The sequence below is a fragment of the Streptopelia decaocto genome (assembly GCF_964273445.1).
Source record: "Streptopelia decaocto genome assembly, chromosome: 1".
NCBI classification, from domain to species: Eukaryota; Metazoa; Chordata; class Aves; order Columbiformes; family Columbidae; genus Streptopelia; species Streptopelia decaocto.
In genome coordinates, this window is record NC_138663.1 from 34,740,653 (window position 1) to 34,762,737 (window position 22,085).

The 22,085-nt window shown below is 35.0% G+C and overlaps 1 protein-coding gene across 2 annotated transcripts in view; it reads left to right on the forward strand.

Annotated features, from left to right (window-relative positions):
• Positions 1 to 21,068, forward strand: part of SLC16A7 (solute carrier family 16 member 7) — an 86,175-nt gene extending 65,107 nt beyond the window's left edge. For both annotated transcript variants that reach the window (XM_082046200.1, XM_082046199.1), the window contains exons 3-5: positions 5,456 to 5,599; positions 7,182 to 7,994; positions 10,404 to 21,068. In XM_082046200.1, coding sequence (XP_081902326.1) covers positions 5,456 to 5,599; positions 7,182 to 7,994; positions 10,404 to 10,675 — 1,229 coding nt within the window. In that variant the 3' untranslated portion in view covers positions 10,676 to 21,068. The remainder of the gene's footprint in view (positions 1 to 5,455; positions 5,600 to 7,181; positions 7,995 to 10,403) is intronic.
• Positions 21,069 to 22,085: the final 1,017 nt, after the last annotated feature.

Consider the following 22,085-nt stretch of genomic DNA (forward strand, 5'->3'; position numbering starts at 1 on the left):
ACTTGACTTGACAGGATGCAATCGACAATATTGCATTAGTACAACTTGAAATATTATTATTGCATTTATTTTCAACTTCTTTCAGCAATTCCCTTTATTTAAATATATGCCATATTGTTCAGACTGAATCATTTCAGGTTGCTTTGGATCAGTGACACGACAAACACTGTATGGTACCATCAATATATGTTTATCTCTAGTTCCATACTAAAAATAATGGAGATAGTAAACTAAAAAGCACTGACTGTATGAAAAATTTACAGATGCGAATGATCTTTAATTGCCTGACTGTATAATAGCAGTGAGGAACCAAACCAGGACAAATAAATTAAATAATAAAATCAAGATTATATGCTTTTAAAAAAGCTTTCATTCCTACAGTGAATATAAATATAGAATAGAGCCAAAGATGATCTTATTAGAGACATAGAAGACAATTATGGCAGCTTGATACTGTTACAAAACAATCCCTAATATTGTAACCATACTGCCTAGGTATTATACATTAAAAATGTAGGACATTTTTTCATCCCTCACATAAAGTGCTGTCTATTTATGGGAGAACTGTCTAAAGTAAATATTTCTTTTTTTTTTTTTCATTTTGGTAAGAAAAAAATGTATGGAAAAGAGAAAAGGCAGCAAGAATTCCAGTGTCCTAGATTCTCTTCGTCTTATAAATTAATGGAGTATACCTAATACATTTGGAATTACAAATGTTATTCTACCTGAGAACTGAGCAAGGTATAGATTTTATGCATAATAAATCTTCTTTTATTCTATTTCATGGTCTTAAAACTGATCTGCCTGTACTAATACCTCAAGGTGTTAGGAAATAGAAATATTTTTATCTGATTTGTATCCTTTAAGCTTATAGAGGTACTAGATATAGAGTTGGTTTATTGTCTCGAGAGTCAGATAATTTTTTGTAGTGTATATTTTCTTAGGGTTGAAAAAAGTTAATAAATAGATAGATGTGTGTATATGAGTTCATGTGTATCTCTGAGAATGTAACTGTGTGAGAAATAATATTAATTTTTATTGCATAGTTTGAGCTCTCTTCATTTCCACAAAAATAACAAGCAGTATATTTCTTCAAAAAGAAACTTTAATATTTGAGTTAACCATATTAGCACAATAAGCATAATTTAAGTGGAAAAAAGTGATTATTTCTTCAAACATCTGATTTTAAAATCTACTTATTATTCAGTTATGTAGCCTTTTTATTACTTTTTATTTACAACATGGCTTAGCAGAATAAGGAAGATTTACATAGTGACTGAAAAGTTAAACTTGGAGGTGAGAGGAAAATATGGATTATTGCTACCCTTGTTATTATAAGAAATAATTACTCTTATTTGTAAGCAATATTTTTCTTCAGAGAGGTCTTGGTATTCACTGAAGACCAGCGAAAGCAGCTTTGCCCTCACATTTTGCACAATACCTATGTGCAAATGTTCTGCTGAGCCATCAAAACAGAAAGTAGGTGTCACATTATTAAAGAATTTGTATAAAACATCATAAACAGCTCCCAAATGCATAAGCCAGTCTCTGCTTACATAGCTGAAATGACTTTTGACATCTTTCCCTTGACATACAACTAAGAATGTGAAAAGCTGCTATTTTTTCTTGTCTTCTTCTAAAGCATTTGTGTCCTGCTGCACAGCTTTCCTGAAATGGTTTTTCAGTGGTGCTGGTTATAGTTGCTGTCTTATTCCTTCTCACAGTCTGGTCATTTGCCTCAAACAGAAAGATATAAAACAAAAATACAGCCAGGAGACTGTTAGCATATTATGATAATGGTCTTAAATTTGGTTTAGGAAGTGTATAGTCTTTTGTGGCTGATGGTTTGTAGGTGTTAAGGGAGAGATCAGAGTAAATATTCTTGTGGGCTTCCTGACTTAACATCTGTTATGTGGTTACTTCAGATGTCTGGAAAGTAGACTCAGAGATCTAGCAGTCCGTTAGTGCGTTAACGTGCATTAACGTATAGCATGATTTTGGCAGTGGTACAGTGCTTAAACAGCTTGATCTTCCTTCTGCTAAAAAGAAAAAAATATGCACAGAATATAGATACATCCTAGCATTTGAACATTGCTTAAATAATTTTAGAAGCTGTTAGATGTGAAATGGAATTTGTGCATAGCTATAAAATGTATGATGGCAAGCAAATGGTTGGAATTTATGCATACTCATATACTTTAAGGTATGAATATGCATCATTTTATGAAACTCCAAAACCAAGTATATACACAGACATCACAAGAAAATATTTAACCTGCTCATCAGATTGGAAGAGTTCCTAGATAACTTAAGGAGTGAGCTTAAACTAACTTTATGGCTTATAGAACAATTAATATTTCCCACATGCACAAATTTTAAATCAAAACACTGGGACATACTAAAAGAAAACTCCAAATTAACTGGAGCTGTGGTGGTGAATACACATCATTAACTTAAGGAAAATGTCTCAAGGAGAATGTTACATTTACAGGGATTTAAAATTCATAATGCATTGCAGATTTAGGTCATTTGAAAGTACAGGGCTCAGACCCAACAGACAGCCTTGTCTTTCCTCTGGTGTCTTCATCCACTGCCTACATAAATTAATACATCCATGTTTGACCTCTAGCTAACAGGTCTTGTAGGTGAGGCTAACATCGCATGCTTTGATCTGAAAAGGTGTAACTTACGGTCCTGGCCTAACTGCCACAGTTAAGGTCCACAGATGTCCAGTTTTCTTGTTCCTAGTAAGGAACTGTTTGCAAAATGATACCCCTCAAAGGACTGTACTATGAAACTTGCCATTTCTGGAAACTCTCCCAAAAAGACAATCAGCCAAAAACTAAAACCAAACCTCTTCCCCAAATCCCTAAACAAACAAGAATCTGGCTCATTTTCCTGTTCTACAGGAGAAGGAATGAAGGAAGGAAGGACTGATGGAAAAGAATATTATTACAGTCAGTACTCTTCTGGGGTGAATATTACAGCAGAGCTCATCTTTGTCCTTGATTATTGTTGGAAAACTTCGTTAGTGCTGTGCAATGCTGTCTTTCTGATCAATATTTTTATTTAAAATGCTAACAATATAGCAATATTTCACAGCAATATTTTTTAATGCAATTCTTCTCTTTCCAACACTTGATAGTCTGCTACGTGTCATTTGGTCTCACAGCTATCCTTCTGGCTTTTCATGCTGTCTTTTTTTAATGTGAAAAGAAACAGATTGCTAAGAGGTCTATCTAGATCATTACTGAAGTATCTATATAAGGGTACAATTCAAGGTGCTGCCTGTAGTGAATGAGTCCATAAAAAGCAGGGTCAAATACTCACCTGCTGTGATGTCCCAATCCTAGATTTTTTTCCTAAGGACTAGCAAAGGTATATCTTAAGTAAGACTACAACGAGGCAACATTCATTACAGTAGTAATTAGGGGGGAGGTCAGAATACTAACAAATACTGAACAGATTTTTATGTGCTCAGGTCAATTTTGTAAATACTTCCATCTCATCAGAGGTAAAATAACTTGAAAATAATTTTTAAAATCATTCTTTTGCTGTCTTTGAAGTGAAATACTGTTATTTTGTTTAGCTGTGATAACAATTAAACCTCCCTTTTCCCATAAAATTGCCTGAAATTTAATTTATTTTCAAAAATACAAATACTACTTGATATTGGAATGAAACATTTTGCTTTGAGTTCAACAAAGAGTTCAAGTACAAAGGGGCTTTTTTGACCCAGAGGAAATATTTGTATTGTTCACATATTTTGAAATGGTTTTCATTCTAATTCAAACATGAACCAAACTGCTGATTGTCTAAATATAGCTCTATGAATAAAAAAATCATTATTGAAGTTATGCTTCACCATACTTAGGAGAGCCCAAGTTTATTAAGACAGGAAAAGTAAGCATGATATATTTGAGAAGTGTTTGGAGTGTAATTTGTCTGTCCTTCATGTTTCACTGCTTTCTGTATATGGCCTCAAAGGAGAAACACCAGCTCGTCACTGTTCTGCTCAGTGGTTCCCCCAAATGGAAATAAAGAAGTGTTAGGCATCTCATGGTATAATCTGTCAGTGAAATGTTTTAGTGCTTCATATGTGACTTCAAATCTTTTAATAAATCTCCGGGCTATTGTATATTTGGTGGGGCTTTCCATGCTGTGGATTTTCAAGTCTGCTACTTTTGATACACAGTTGTGCTTAAGTGGCAGTTAAATGAACAGCAGAGCCTGGTCTCCTGTGCTTCTGTGTCTGGGAGATGAGCCCTAATGCCTTCAGTCTGAGCATTCTTCACCTTTCCAGTAGAATAGCCACCCTGTTTGTCCTCTGTTTCCCCATGTACCTTGAACAATACAACTGCCTGGGCAAGAAGAGTGATTGCTTTTGCTGGTGGAAAGCTGAGTATATTGGCCAATGTCTGTGCTGCCTGGACAGGAACACCTTAAAACTGTTACCAGTACAATGAATGATTTGCAGTGAAATCAGATGCAGTGCTTGGCATTCCATTTTATGCCAGATGCCTGCTTGATCTTGAGTTTGAAATTTATTGCTTTTTGTTACGGATGTTTTTATTTCTCAACTGGATAAATTCAGTTATTGCAAAAGCAAGACTATTCGTAATGGTTTGGACCAAATATAGTGCAGTCAGATGGTATGCAGGTTTACCTAAAGAGCTTTGACAACCTCTTAATCTTGATATGTAGCACACCATCTATTCCAGTCACGGGCATTTTAAAAAAACATATAATGCATGTCATGCTAAATTGCATACTAGGTGTTTGTTTAGTGTGGATGTAATTACACCATAAACTGGATTGCAGTTGAAACTGAAAAATGGACTTGGAGCAATATTTTTGAAGTTTATAGGTCTTTGTGCTAAACCACATCTTAGGTTTTCCCACAAGTAAGTCATCTTACTACCCTCCTTTCTGGATGAGGTAAGGGAAAACAAGCCTCAGGGGCCAGAGATTTACGTTCTGATTTGACAATATTTTCAAGTCTATGTGTAGTCTAAGTAGAGGTCCAGGACATGCTATAGTACTAAGGTCAATTATTAGTTTGCTTGCCTGGAGATTCCTCCTGTTCTGTAAGTTGGACTTTCAATATCTGTCTCATATGTGAAATTCTTCAGTCCTTGCACTTTCAAAACTTCCATTGACCAATCTCAGTATTGAGTGCTTGCAAACTGTAACAATCCCTCTTGCTTGTCTGATGTCTTTAATATTTTGATCCATCTCCATGACTAATCAATATTTATATTGTCATGCAGGCAATATATCCACATCCAGGCTCATGTATCTGCACACTCACAGAGTGTGCTTGTAAGACAAATTGGTATAGAAAGAGCTAAACATCTTCCAGGATGGAAGAGGAAAGCATTCCAACATGTCCAAAATACAAAGACATGTATGATGGAGTAACCTGTTATGTATTGTGTTTTCTTTCTACCAACAGGTCCCATAAGCAGTATTTTGGTGAATAAGTATGGTAGCCGGCCTGTGATGATAGCAGGAGGTATCCTGTGTTCATTTGGAATGATTGCTTCCTCTTTCTGCAATAGCGTCCTGGAACTTTACATATGTATTGGTGTTGTTGGAGGTAAGAGCCCTGTTTAAAAGATACATTCTATTCCATTCCATTCCATTCCATTCCATTCCATTCCATTCCATTCTATCATATTATTTCTAGTACTGTTCTAACAATGAGCCTTACTGATCAAGAACCCACTGTTCAAGGCATTGTACAAATGCAAACTGAGAAGCTAGCAAGACCAGTTCATTTCAGTTACCTGAACTATTTAATCCTTTAAATTAGCTGGTATGATGTTAAATTATTTCTTTGGATATTTCAGGAGCAACTGATGATTTTATTCAATAAATGTTGTGTGTAGGTACTGTTCCACACTGCACTGTAATTATGGTATAAAAACTGATTGACTTGTGACAGCACTTATTACAGTCATTTGTGTAGAATTTCACATTTATTCTTTCAGTTATGTTGCACTTTAAATGGGGTGACAGAGGCTAGCAGAATTCTAGAAAAAATGCAGAAGCTAGAACCAGCTTTCTGTAGGTTTGTACATACATATGCTCTCACAGAAAAATATAACAACTTTCAGATCAGTAGCTTTCTGTTTAAAATCCTTCAGGGTCAATCCCCAAATAAAGTTATTTATGTATCATAAAAGGCCTGGATATTGCCTAAGGCAATGAACCAAAGTAATCATAAAGCCAGTAAATGAAATAACCTGCTTATCAGAAGTAGTGGTTTTTCTTTTTTTAAACTACATTCTCAGAATAAAGAAGGCAAGTAAGGTGAAATATTGTCAGGTAATAAGTGAATGAGATAATACTTGTTCCTATATTCAAGCTCATCTGTCTTTATGTTGGGACTAAAGAAGTCCTTTGTTCAGTGATTATTTCTTGAAGTTTTTATTTTTTACATCCTAAATTTGGGGCCCACTGAAAGAATAAAGTCATGGTCCAGGAATGAGCCTATCAGGGAAGAAAAGCAGATTCATAGCTAATTAGATGTTATTGTCTGGATGTCTTAATACAGAGATAAGGCCTAGAGGTTCAGTTTATACACTCAGCTGATCTGGATGGGTGGTCTGCTCCAGTGTTTGTCCTCTACAACACTTCCATCTTTAACAGTGAGTTCCATGCCTGAGGAAGTGGAGCTAAATGTGCTCCAAAATAATTAGCCATTTTAAGGTTCACTTTTGTACACAAGTTTGATCTTAAATAGGGCTGTAAGAAAGAAATGAGGAGATTTATGCATTTAAATACACACTGCATTCATTGTAGCCCAGGTGACATTTAATAACTTTTGTCAAATGAGCCAAGAAATTATAGCTTAGTAAACATAAAAATGGTGAGTCAAGGTGCTGATACCATAATTCCTCTGTGATTCTCTTGTCTCTATCATTGCTGAAACACAAGGAGTTTTGACTTTTATTGCAGTGCTACCGGGCGAAATGGCAGAATGGTAATAGTCTTGGCATTAACACACATTAGCAAAGAAGCTGGATTTCATTCACTAATGCTAGTTTGCTGCTATAATATCTTCATTGGAAATCACTGCATTATATACTGGTAATTTAAAAAATAACTCAAGATAGATGTGATATATATTTTTAGTGCATGACCTGAAATAATACTGTTTTTTCTGTGTTGTTTAGGTCTGGGATTAGCATTCAACTTACAGCCTGCCTTGACCATGATTGGCAAGTATTTCTATAAGAAGCGTCCCATTGCTAATGGATTGGCCATGGCTGGAAGTCCAGTGTTTCTGAGCACATTGGCACCTCTCAATCAATTCCTCTTTAATGCCTTTGGCTGGAAAGGAAGCTTTCTCATTCTGGGAGGACTTCTGTTGAACTGCTGTGTGGCTGGGTCACTTATGAGACCTGTTGGACCAAAACCAGTCCCTCCTGTGAAAAAAGATGCTGAGAAAGGCACAGGAGATTCTACCTTGCACAAAAACAACAAGAAGTCTTTTTGGCAAACTATGAATAAATATCTAGATCTGTCCCTCTTCAAACACAGAGGGTTTCTGATCTATTTGTCAGGAAATGTCATTATGTTTATCGGGTTTTTTGCTCCAATAGTATTCTTGGCTCCATATGCGAAGCACAAGGGAATTGATGAATATTCTTCTGCTTTTTTGCTATCTATCTTAGCCTTTGTAGACATGTTTGCTAGGCCTTCAATGGGACTCGTAGCAAACTCCAAGTTTATCCGGCCAAAGATTCAGTACTTTTTTAGTTTTGCTGTCTTTTACAATGGCGTCTGTCATGTCTTGTGTCCTCTGGCAACAAATTACACTGGCTTGGTGATATATGCTGTATTTTTTGGGTTTGCATTTGGCATGGTTAGCAGTGTTCTTTTTGAGACATTGATGGACCTTGTTGGGGCTGCCAGATTTTCCAGTGCAGTTGGACTTGTCACCATTGTGGAGTGTTGCCCTGTACTCATAGGCCCTCCTCTGGGAGGTAAGAATTTCTTTTATTCCATTTTTTTTAGACATTACAGCATAATCTTGCAATTTAGCATTGAATTAATATAAACATAGTCCTTAATGTTATTTAATGTTTTCTCTGTGACTAGGATTCAGCTCAAATTTGCTCTTTGCCAACACAGTTCTTACTCTCTTGAATTAGGTGAATCCACTGGTCAGTTCTTGTGAACATCTCACAGAGGGACTTATAATTATTTTCTCTGATGGCAGCTAGATACACATGCATGTAAATTTAAAGTAGCAACTTTAGTTTGCCTAAAAAGAGAGGACTGACACTTCTAGAGAGAAAAAAAACAGGAGGGAGGTGCCAGAAAGGGTAGGGAGAGGCTCAACAGACTTGGCAGGGCATGCATGTGATGGGATGCCAGCTGGTGCCATGAAGCGTTGCGCCCTGGCACGATTTCACATTGTGGTCCTGCTCACAGCCAGTCCTTTAGCCTGTTTCTGCAGCCAACAGGTATGTGTAAGGCAATTCAGAGTATGAACCATCCTACATGGACTGAAGGATGATGATGGTGTCAACTTCTCTCTTTTGAGTGTAAGAGGAGCTTAAAAAGGAGCCTACATATATAGCTTGGACTCTTCATAACTTTTGGGCTTCTAACACCAAAAATGAGAAAGAGTCTTATCTAAAATATTTTCTGTTTGCTAGCTTTTTAGTCAATATATAGTAATGGTGTTAATAAGTTTTATAATTTTCAGGCTTCTGAGGATATAAGGACTAAAGAAATAGATGCTCAGATCTTATTGAAAAGTATTGGTTAAAAGTACATATGCATGTGTGTGTGTTGCAGTGTAAGCCCAACAATATGAAAACAGGAAGATACTGAGATTATCAGACTATACCCACATACACTATACCCACATAAACAATGTCAGAAAAGTCAGCAAGATTGTGTGTGCCTAAACCAATTTATATGTATCACATTTTTTAAGGATTACTGTCAGTATTTCTATAAAAATAGCATTGTTGAGTGAAATTTTAAATATGCCAAAATAATTCCACTCACTTCAGTACAATAATATTTGTACAAGTAAATGCTTAATAGTCCTCAAAAAAGTCCACATTTCCCTCATCTTCTAAAACACAAATTCATTTTGGTGATGGCAGAACACAATATATTCTCACACAGACTCTTCCTATGCCACCTAGTGGGGGGACTGAGCCTGTGACCACTGGAGTCCAGCCCTTTCAGTCAGATTCTGAAGTGAATACTAATATTAACTCTACAGATTAGATTAAATCTAATATTTTTGAGCAACAGCATATGCAACTATTTGTTTTTCAGTGTAATAGCTTTGCAGAAGTTTTGAAAAACAAGTGTTTGTGTTATAACTTTATGAATAATTGTTTTATCTTGTTAAATAGAGACAACAAAGGGGGATGAATCCATGGAAAAGCTAAATTCCAACTTTGACTTTTACATAACTTTTACAATTTTATGCTGAAATAATGCAGAATTTCATATTTAATCATCAGTTTTATCAGACATTTTATTAATAGAAACCAGTAAATTGTACTGTTTACACTGATAGGTGTGAAATAAAGAAAAGACTAAAATTATTTGAAGGCTTGTGAATGTGTATCAGGTAAATAGGCTGGTGTTATGGCTTCAACCCAGTAAAAGCATCTACATACATACTAAATTGAAGGGTGCAGGTTACCCTGTGAATTTCAATGACAATGTAGCAGAGTTCAGAGCTAAATAGTTGAATGCATACAGTTCATTTGCAAGTTGGGAAAAATTAGAAAGAATTGCTCATAAAGTGGAAGAGCAGTTTTATTTTATTTTCTTTGTAATGTCCATATTAATCTCAGAGGTGTGGATATAATTTTCAGGTACAGGCTTCAGAGTTCAAAACTCAGCAGTTGAATGTGATAGTTGAAGGGACAAGCCTTTCTATCTCTTTCACCAGTCACAGGAAAGTAAAATTGAAAATCAAGCAGCTGATGCACAGTGTTAGCAGCCTAAAAAGGCACATACCTCTTTATCCTTTTGTCTGTATGCAGCCTCCATGAGTATCAGACAGTCACTCCAAAACAATAGGAAACAAAATTAGGCAGTGAATAAAATAATAAGACAATGAAAGAATGAAAATGAAAGAGCTAAAAAACAGTCTGTCATTATTAATTTAACTTTACTTTGTTCTTCAATATTTTATCATTGTCAGTGAATCCAATGACAATTGCTAGCTTGACTAGTACAGGTTTCATTAAAGTTCTGCTGTATATGTTAGACAACTTGAACATGTTGAAAATTATTTTCTGCTCCAACTTCAAAACCGGACAAGATATATATATTCCTCCTAGGGGAAGATCTGTATTGTGTCGGACATTCTATCCTAAAAACTGTTTTTCTTTCTTTTTGTCTTTGTATTTCAGGTTGGTTAGTGGATGTTACTGGTGAATATCAGTACATGTATTTTGTCTGTGGAGTGATTGTGATTGTGGCCAGTATCTGGTTGTTCATTGGCAACGCCATTAACTACAGGCTTTTGGCAAAAGAAAAGAAGCTAGAAGATGAGAAGCAGAAACAACAGAAGAATGCTGACCCGAAGGAAGCAGAACCATTAACGAACAATGAGAATGAAGATGCTGCCAGCAGAGCTGACAAAGCTGTTGAAGATCCTTCAGAAAGAGAAACCAATATTTAATCTGCAATATAACTCAGAATGCAACATTTATGACTTCCATTAGAAATATGTCTCCAAGGCACAGGCCAGGTTTTGTGGTAATAATGATCAGTCACAATATTGGATGGGAACAGATTTTGCCATGTGGCAAGACTCAAATTACTATCTACAGTTTATTTATTTCAGTGATACAAAATTGAGATTACAGGGGTAGAGACTTCATGCAAATGAGTCCATCAGATTATGACTCTGGACAATCAAGAGTCAGGTAAACCACACTATAAAGCCTTCCAATGTCAAACAGATTTGTTTCAAAATTATATCTAATGCAAAAGCATCCCTTAGTCTTATTTGGGAAGATACTTTGTGTTCATCTTTAGAGTGTTATTAAAGTCTGTTGAAATAATCTGCGCAAACTGTACTTACCACTAATATTACAAAGAATATAAGCTCAAAGATCTGTTTCAAAAGAGACAAACCACCTGGGTGAAGCACACTAAAACTTTTTTCTCTTTTGTATGCCCACTAGATCAAAAAGATACATTATATCTGTATAAACAATTATAATATGAATGTAAAAGTTAAGGCTAGAAAACAAACAATTGGTGGGCATCATCTCTAAAATGCAATAAACAGCTGAATTACAATATATTCCAGATGTTGTTTCCTCCTGTGATAGCTGACTACATTGTACTTCAACATATACATTTGAACACAAAATACGTTCAGACCTCACTTAATTCAAACTAAGCTAAAATCTGCCTGTACATAAAAGCCTTTAAAACTAAGATTTACATGGCTAACAAGAGTGGTAATTAGCTTTTTTGGTTATGTATTCCTGTATGGCTGAAGGAACTGGGCTGGACTATGAAGCCTTCTTCCAAAGGGACTAGATTCAGAACTTGCTGATGTTAAAAAGATGCTTAACCTTGGCTTTTGTGGCCTGAATCAGTTTCATGGCAACGACTTCAGAGTAGATGCATGGGTTTATTGACAAGTCACTAGTTGTTTGACAGCCTACTGAGAGAAGAGTTAAGGTCGAACTTCAGCTCTTTGCAGACAGGTAACTTCATACCAGTTCTCTCCTCCCTTTCCCATGTATTCAGTGAAAAGTTAATTCTTGTTATTAATGCCAGTTTGAGCAAAATTGCTGCAAGGCACACAGAACAGTGCCAGTCTGGAAGCCTTGTATTAACATATCATTTTTGTGCCAGATATTTGGTCTTGTGTCTACAATTTCACACTGATTTTTGTATCAATTAAAATGTACACAATTGTTTCTCTTCCTTTAGGCTAAAGAAAATGTGAATCTACAATTTTACTTCACAGAAATTATTTAGCATTGGACTTGAAAACTAAAAGTGCAAGCTTCTGAAGGTATTAAGTGACAATATTTCTGTTCTATTTGTAGGTGGGGAAAGGAGCTATTCATTTGGGAGACGTGCATATAAATGCCTCAAAAATTGTGAAAATTAAGGGTCTGATTCATAAAACATTTATACACTGTTTATGCAGGATGCACATAGATTCAATTCACGGAAAAGCATATCACTCATTTTAGCCCTCTTCTAAACCTGAAAAAGTTGCAAATATATTGTACTGACAACAAGCTGTGTTAAACACCCATTGAAGTGCCGATAACAAAAGAAAAAAAAATAATAGTAAAATCTAGCATATAGGTCAGTGCTTTTAGGAAAGCCATTCCTGAAGAGTGGTGTCCAATATAATATTTTCATTCTTCTAAAAGTTTTGTTTCTGTTTTGCTGGGTTATCATCTTATATACTATGAACTTCCACAGTAATGCTGAACTTTTTCATTGTGTTGGCACAGTTTTAGAGGAGAAGCATCATGAATCTACTCACAGCATGGTACAGAAATTAATACCTACTTTTTAGCTAATGATATGCAAAAAAAACAAACACCTTCTATAAGTCCTGTAATTTTATAGGTGCATCAGCAACAAAATATGTGCTTTTCAGAGTTTTGGGGGAAAATACGGGTTACATGCTCAGATTTGAGCAGTGAACTGTGTAAAGGAGAATTATTTAGTCCCCATAAAATTAGAGTTCCTCTCTCAGTCCCCAGCTTCAGGGAAGAAATAAAAACATAGTGCCTCCTTCCAAACCGTAGCCCTGACAGCACCCCATGAGGTAATAATAGTGCTCTGGTTTTGGCTATACAGATATATAGGGTGAATTCCAGGATCTGTGAAGGCTCTGTGTGCCCAGAGCCAAAAACTAATGAAGAGTTTCATCGACACTCGGCTTTCATACAATGAGGAATATCATTTATAAATACTGGATTGGGAAAGATTAACTGAAATTTTAGCTAAAGAGTTCATCAGGAACATCACTCTGCTCTTGACAGCAAGTGGTAGAAAGGCAGAGATTATCTGAAAAGAGATTAATATAGAGGTTGAACCAAAATAACTGAGGCAAAATTCTAGGTGCTTATTATCTCTTTGCAAAAAAGTTTGATTAAGATTTCAGGGTAGAAGACAACTAGTGTCAACTTCTGACTTAAGTCTGTTAAAAGTTGCTGCTGAGTAAATAAAGGACTCAGAAAAAAGATCAAAAAGGTTCTCAGGAAACATGCAAGCAACTTATGTATTTATGCAGGATCACAGAATGCGACGCAACATAGCATAGGAAATAAGGGACAAACAAGGTTCCTTGAGCCATAGATGCACTTGACCAACAGCAACAAAAATTATGTTGCTATCTCAGAGGAAATAAAAATTTATATAAACATAATCCTCTGCAGAGGTACTTCTCTTTCATCTCTGGTCAATTATATTGATAAATAACAGGAATGAATGACCTGCTTTACCACCACTCACCAGTGTGCAATTTTTAATCCCATCAGGTAAAATGATGGAGCAGACAACTAGAGCACTATAAAGTGGGAACTGAGTCAAGTGAAACATTCCCTTACACCTCTTTCATTACTTTTCCTCTTAATACTAGCAACAGAACAAAAACCATCAGAATATGCTGATATTACTGAAAATTAAAATTAAAATCCAGAGATGAATGAAGAAAATTGGAACCATATCTATGCAAAACCAGTCTGGAATTAAAAAAAAACCTGTGTCTTCCAAATAACAGGTCTTAAAGGGGCAATTGTCTTGAATATGTAGCTCTTAATTCTAAAAGTAATAATAATAATATATTGCCTTGAATCAATTCTATACTGAGCAACAGAGTAGCGAAATTAGTGTAACTTGCCTTCAAACCCCTGAATATCACTCTTACTTGCAATGAGCTGCAATTTGTACTGCAAATCATTTCATCATCACATTTCTGCTTTCGAGATAAGACCTGGGTATATACCATCTCTCTAAATCCTCCTGGTTTCTTTTAATTACCTCTCCCCATGTCTGGACCACTGCAAGGTCAGGACTAAGAGATACCCCTGTCCTGCAATGAAGAAATGTGCTCTCAAACATCAGGACATACCACATGAATCTGTTTTGCACTGTGGAGTCTGTAGTCTCTGTCAGTCATTGCAAGCAAATCCTTAACTGATCTTAATCTCATTTATACTTATGTATACTTCATCCTCTTCATGTCTCTGTCACAATTATCATCTTGCTCTTATTTGATCAATCAAGAAAAATAATGCCAAAATTTTAGAATTAGTAGAAAAGGGGATAATTTAAATAATATTTTTCCTATTTAATGTCAAAGTTTTATTTTAAGTAGTTTCAGAGTATACATGTGGATACTTTTATGGTTTTTTGATATCGTACTCTCTAGTAGCTGCAGGTTTCTTCTGTATTGCCCTTTCCAACTCCAGAGGAAGACTTCTCACCAGTAATTCTCAGTACTTTTTCAAGAACATATCAAAGGTTCACTCCTCCCACCTCTCCATGTTGAACTGTGCTTGCAACTGTTGCCAGTTCTGTATTTCATTTAAAATCCCAAAAGCATCTTTTTGTATGAATTCCTGTAACATAAGTAATCAGACTACAATCCTTTTATTTCAGGAATATGATGTATGAACTGTTTTGACAGAGCTAGGGAAAATCTTATTTTATCTTCAAATAGATTTTTTTTTTTTAAATGATGCTGTCCTTATGAGGGGAAGTTCAAGTTACTACTGCAGTGAATGGCAGCAATTTCACTGACATCAGGATTCAAAATTCGCATGAGTTTTATTGGTCTTTTTGTATGTCAGCATCCAGTGTGCCTAAAAAACATTTTTCACTATGTACGTAACTGTTCCTCCCAAAGAAGTCCTATTCCTCTTGAAGGTTCCCCACCCCCACCCTGTTTTCCATTTGGATGTAACACAAAGAAGTTGAGCCTGGCACTAGTGACTTAAATGCTTCCTTGTTTCCTAAGCAACATTTTTCACTTGCTACTTTCATGTCTGGATGGTTATGAGTATCAGTGGGGAGGTATTATTCAGATACATAATAAACTTCAGATACCACATGCGGCAAGATTTGCGGCAGCCATCAGGATTTCACTGAACAAAGCCACTGACCACTTTTATGGATGAACATGCTGTAACTGATACGGACAGTTTTACCTATAACAAAATTGAATCAAGGCAACTTTTGTTAGTTTCTCTATAGATTACTATTTTTCTACTAAAAGAGAGGAATATAAGGGGAATTTTTAAATAATTATTTTCTGAGATGACATATCAATTTTAACAAGGCACTTTGGATTTTTTTGAGTGTGGATGCTTTTCCGATATTTTTGCATATATATTGAAAGTGTTTGCATGTTTTATCACCTTTTTGATCACAATTTGCATAAGCATTGCTATGTAATTTCAACATTATTTGCATATTGTTGTTTTGCAGTTCAAATTTTTCTTGTAATCTACCTCTTAACTCAACTTTGGAGACTTGCATGACTCAGTTAACATACAGTTAGCAAAAAGCGTAATGATAAAACCTCTACAGACTATTAGAAAGTCTCCCAAATATTTTAAGCTACTTACAGTTCTATTTTTAAGTCAGTACATATTTATGACCAAATTATTGTTTCAATTGGCATAGCTTTATTAAATCTAAAGATTTTAACCCATACTCCTGTAGTTTTTACATCACTGAACTGGTATAAAAACTCAACATCTTCTGTAGATATCCAAAGTCTACTGCCCTTTTTGTGAGATGCTGGCTCTCCATTTTTTTTTTAAATTTTATTTCCATTTCTCAGTTAGTGAAAGTAACTAAATGCAAACATTATGTAGTTAATATACCCAAGCAGTTTTTAAAAAGTATTACAGAACACATTTTGCATCCCTGAAAAAAAAAAAAAGAAGTTTCTTTGGTTTAGAAATAATACAGAATTTTAGCTTCATTTCCCTTTTGTGGGGCAGATGAGGGAGATGGTCACAGAATGCTGGACTGGGGCCAAGGAATAATGATTGTCCTTCATATACTCTTTACAAAACCAGAGATGATTGTTTCTTCAAATATATTCTTCTTTTTATTCTGCAAACTATTCTTGACTTCTAGAATCTAGTATGAAGTCCAATGAAGCCAACATAAAAATTCCTTTCAAAGTCAAAAAGCTTTATCAGACATTGGAGGTAATGTGGCTTCAATGGAGGCTTCAGCCTTATTTTCTCCATATCAAATCTCAGGAGTGTCAGACATAACACAGCAAATGCAGAATTTGTGGCAACTGGCAATCAAGCTATGCTTGCATAATATTCTGAATGAATCAGTCCCTAAATTAATGCACAATATGTATCATTTTAATAGCCTATGTAAATAATAAAAAAAAAAATCGAACATTAACTCTGAATGTAGATTATAAAATATAGTGGATATATTTAAATAAATATCCAAACAATTCTGTTTTACCCCAAAGGAAATTATCTATTTTCTTTCAAGCCTTTCTTCATTAGTTTATAATCTTCATTTTTGTTATTTCCAGAGAAAATGGTTTATGTCTTTTGGGAATGTATATATAGATTTATATACAAGGGAATACATATGCATATGTGTGTGTATATTTATTCCCCTATATATAAAACTCTAATTTATATATATTATATATATTTATGTATATATAAAATATATATAATGTCTTAGAGTAAGTTATATACTGTGCCTGATAAATAAATCATATTTGTAAGCAGATAAAAGACTTCAGCAAATGACAAAAAATGTAAAGGTTTTCTACAAGAGTAATATTTTATAGTTTTTCCATTTCTGCTGGTTTTATTTATGTTGGAAATTCATTCAGAAAACTGAAATATTATATAACACCAGTATTTCAACCATGATTGTGTTCAAAGTGGCATACAATCACTGAGAATTTTCATTGTTGTTAGACTGTAAAACCTACGTTGTTGGTGGAGGGGTTGATTGGTTGGTTTTGTTGTGAAGGTATTAACTAGATGATCTCTGAACAGACTGTAACACATAGACTGAGTTTTTATCTATCTTATTCCGTATGACAAGATTATATGAGGTATTGAGGGACATGATACTGTTGTAAAAAGTGTGGAGAATGAGGGTACTCAAAGCCCTGAAAACAGTTTTCCTGTTAAATTATCTTTTCCAGAATTTTTTTTGTTTGTTCTCTTTTCTTTTTTACTTGTCTGCAAGTAGGCAAGCCAATGAAATGTCTACATTTGTCTCTGGCTCCTTAAAAGTTCTACCTTAAAGTTATTGAGATATTTTTTGAGAGTGGTAAAGTACTTACAAAAATACCCTTCCTGAAGTGTGACATAGGTGCATTTTCCATTTACAGCCTACTTGGAAAGTTCACCATATCTGCAGTCTACCAACAGAACTTGGTATTGCTATGCAATAATGAAACATGCAGTAGCCATAGTTGTTGAGTAACAAATTTTTTTCTTTTTGTATTTTGCAATACTGTATGGTTTTCACTTGAATATATTGGCTAGTTTTGGGGGTTTTTTTGTTGACAATCATTTATTAGTTAGAGGTGCTATTTATGTTCCAAAGAGACTTGGATGAATGATAACATTCTCTTTCTAGATGCCAAATCCTTTTTTGACCTGACAAAATTCATTGTTCATAATGTATATTAACCCAGTAAAATGCTTTTGCACTGCATTACATTGTATTTAAAAGCATATGTGCTCATTAACTTCTATTCCAAGCTTGTACTAGTGTCTAATATGTCAAGTTTGCCCATATATATTTATGAAAATTTAGAATGAAAAATGTGTAAGATAAACAATTAAAAGAAAGAAAAATTAAAATAAATTTTCCATGTAAATTTCCGAAAGCATGTAACTGCTGTTTTTTAGACTCTTTAATAGTAAGTTATTTACACTTTTAAAGTACGCAAATATTAATATATTAATTGATTCACTATTCAAATGTAGCTAAGATCTGAGAATCGCTTCTCCTTGCATACAGGGACAGAACTGGAAAATTTCCTGCGTAGAAAGACAGTATGAGCAGCAGAACATGCTACCAGCCCCTTGCTGTTCCTAATTCCACAATTATGACTTAATCTCAGACATTACTCAAATACCATCTGGGCACCCAGGATTTTTCCCCATTACTCTGAGTGGGCTGTTTTTCTATATTCCATGTACATGCAATATCATTCATTTATCACTAATGCTCATTTTTATACAGAAAAGTCTATCCACATAGCTTGAAATAGTAGATGTAGTTAACTCTATTCTCATTTTTATAAGCGTTCCCAGATGCTACATATTTGTCAATTGACTTAAGGTTATGATTGCTTGCCCCAGTTAAATTGGTCTTTATTTATTGAATGTGATTGGATATCTAAAATTAGAGATATTAAGGAGAAATTAGAGATAATATTAATATTAGAGATGCTAAGGTCACAGAAGAACAATAAGCTATTTGGAAACAAAGGTCTAAAAGATGAACTATTGAATAAGAAAGAAATAACTTTGTCTATGAAAACAAATTGTATTTATTTTTAGATTTCTAATAACTGTAAAATCTGCTTTCAAAGTATATTATCTATAATCTTTATAAGGAAGTGCTGATTCAGCTATGAGGGTATATTTAGATTTTGGAATGGCAGATTCCAGCTATTATTTACAAATTACCTCACATCAAGATTTCAAATTGGTATATCTGAAAGAAAAGTAAGTTTTAAAAATTAATATTAAAAACTAATATTAATCTTAATTGATCTGCCTTTTAGCATTTTGTCAAAATTTGGAGTAAATGGGCCTGGAAGGTAACTAAGTCACTTTCCCTCTTTCATGTTCTATTCTTCTCCTAACTTTTTCACTCATACTAACCACACTGAAAAAATATCCATCAAGTAATATGTTTTAGCTGCAAAGCATGGATCTTCTTTTTTTAAAAAAAAAAAAAACACCCAAAGAACAGCAATAAGTAGAACATAATTGGGAGGGGGAGTTATTTTCCAACCATTGAGAAAAGCAAAAACTCTCAAATTTTATGAAAAAAAAAATCTCTGAGAAATTTCTTGGCCAAGTCTCCATAAAGAAAAAACTGAATCCAAATGCATGACTGCAGGATATACTGTTCAGCATTTGCAGATATGATCCTAAAATTTTGCACATGTTGTTTCAATTAAAGATATAATTAGATGCTAGTGCCTGGAAATTGGCAATTTTAATGAGTGCTTTTAAGCAGTAGTATCTATGCAAAAGTTTATTTTGTTTGGTTACGAAAACTATTGATTTTCGTTCTTTTGATATGACTCTGACCCCAACTGACCAAAGGGATATTGCTTACCTTATCATGTCATGCTCAGCATATAAAGCTGGGGGAAGAAGAGGAAAGGGGGTGACATTTGAAAGTATGACATTTGTCTTCTCAAGTAACCATTACACGTGACATAGCCCAGCTTTCCTGGAGGTGGCTGAACACATGCAAGCCCAGGGAAGCAGTGAATGAATTCCTTATTTTGCTTTGCTTGCATGCACGTTTTTTTCACTTTACCTATTAAATGGTCTCTATCTCAACCTGTGAGTTTTCTCACTTTTACCCTTCCAGTTCTCTTCCCCATCCTACTGTGGGGAAGCAAGCAAGCAGGTGGGTGGTGCTTAGTTGCCTGCCTGGGTTAAACCATGACATGTCTATAAAGCCACTGCAGATTTACTGTAACAGCAGAAGAATTTTGGTGCCTTCTATACCAACTATACACCAGCCAACCCAAGTCTTATGGCTTTTCCGCTTCATAATTACCTTTTTGAGGACCCGCTTTTCTTGTGGGTACCTTCCAACTCAGGACATTCCATGATTCTATGTTTCATATAATTTTTCATAAGTTGGAAATGTGCGTAATCTATTTGAACCCTTTAAGGTCTATGATATTGGAATGGGAAATTTGCTAATGCCACTTCACTTGTTTCTTAATTTAAAACAGGCAGAAGTACATCAGCACAGTTTATTTTGGTTTATTTGTCCTCACCAAAGTTTATGGAGACCTACAAAACTCAAAATCATTTAATAAAACTCTTTGTATGTTATTTGAATTCTGAGCACAAAAGCCACGTGAAATATTTACAAAAATGTGTTATTCAGACATTTAAAACTTTCAAAAGTTACTGTTAAAATAAGTTCAAACTGAATGCTAATAGAAAATATTTCTCTTGCATAGTCTGGTTCAGATATCCATAATCTATATGTGCTTGAATTTTCCACAAAATAAATATTTTCAGAAATTATCCTGTAGAACCTTAAAGCTGTAGCTAGGTACCAAAAGAAATGGAAAATTTTCTGAAATACCATATATGCATCAGCTTTCACTGACAAAGAGTTTATTTTGGAGGAACAGTGATTCATTTTGCCAACCTTCATAATATACTTTGATTAATAATTGCAATTCCAGTGTGGCCTGAATGATAGATGAGTAGCAGTTAGGCAGTGTAATTATTCAGTTCCATTACTGAACTGAATAATTAGGGGAAAATGGTTGTGGTTGATCTGAAGGGGCTTTTTTTCCACTCACAGAAAAACTGTTTCTTTATCTTAATTACAAAACAAAGCTCTTTTATTCCATTTTGGATCTTCTGAATGGAAATAAAGGGTGAGTTGGATACCATATATGAAACAACAGGATTAGGCAATCATCACATAATTCATCAGACATGCAGAGAGACAGATTCAGTTCTTTCTTCTCTCTGACATGAACCAACCTATGATTCCCTCTTCTAAAGCTGTTTGGGATTCAAGAGTGAGTTTCTGTGCCGCTGATAATTTTTACCAATGCAGAGACAGGCAATCTTTTGTTCCATCTTGCATGGCGGCACTCTAGCATCTGGACTACATGTCTTCCAACAGCCAATATTTTAAGCAAAGTGAAGGAGCACCAATAAAATAAATTGTTGATACCTGCACGCCAGAAAAAAAATATGAATTGTGTTTGGGGAATATTATAGAAAATGCATTGGTTTGAAAATATACACTATCCATATATTTTGAAAGACTGAAATAAAGTAGATTGTAATTGCTAATATTCTCTTTCTTTTTACTCAGCTGATGTCCACTGCAAGTAAAAGGTTTCATCATTGGGTATTAATAAATCCACAGTCAACTGTTTTGTGTTTACAAGGACAATGCATTTGTTTTATCAGTGGTGGAGTCTGAGTTGATTGAAAATGACTGCCTCACAGAAATAGATATTTATCTTCCCATCCTAGAATCCAGAGGCACAGAAGTTCTGTCTGGATACAAAATGAAACTGAAAATAGGAAATAATGCCCCAAAGTAGCAATTATTTTCCAAGAGACTTACTCTTTCTAGCAATATTTTTCCCAACAGTAGCAGTGTCATTAAGTGGTCTTAATTCTAGGTTCCACTCAAGTTTATTAAAGCAAGATTTTGTCTTAGAATGAATCAAGTAAAAAGACATTAAAAACTCATTCTTAAACTCTGCATTGAGAACAGCAGCAGTTACAACCTGGAGATTCAGTGCAGCTGGCAGAGGGTGGCAAGTGGGCTGTTAACAGAAGTGTGTAGTCCCACAGGCTAAAAAGTGTGACATACTCAATTGCCCTCAATAATTTTAGATTAAAATGAATTTGCAGCCAGAGGACTGCTTTAAATTCTGCAGTTGGTGTAGGGCATCAACAACAAGCCATTTACAACTCCATTTTGTGTGTCAGTTAATAACTTATTCCCACATCTGTGTCACCAGAGTAGGCAATGTGTTTTCTGTTTACTGAAGCAACAGTCACTGAGAGGCATCCACGGAATAACCTTTCTCTCACCTTCCTCCAAGTGCAGACCAGACAGCTGACTGCAGAGCCTGGGATGGAAATTGCTTGCCTCACACTTTTCACACATTCTCCATCCTACAGCTAAGCACCCTCAATACACAACAGCTAAGCAATGCCTTGCTTCAGCACTGAAAGGTGCTCAATTCAGGCACCCATCTCATTGGACAGCTTTTAGGCTGAATATTTTCTGTGGTTCTTTCAGTGACAGTTGTAAACCTCGGTGTGCATGAATATAACCCACAGGAA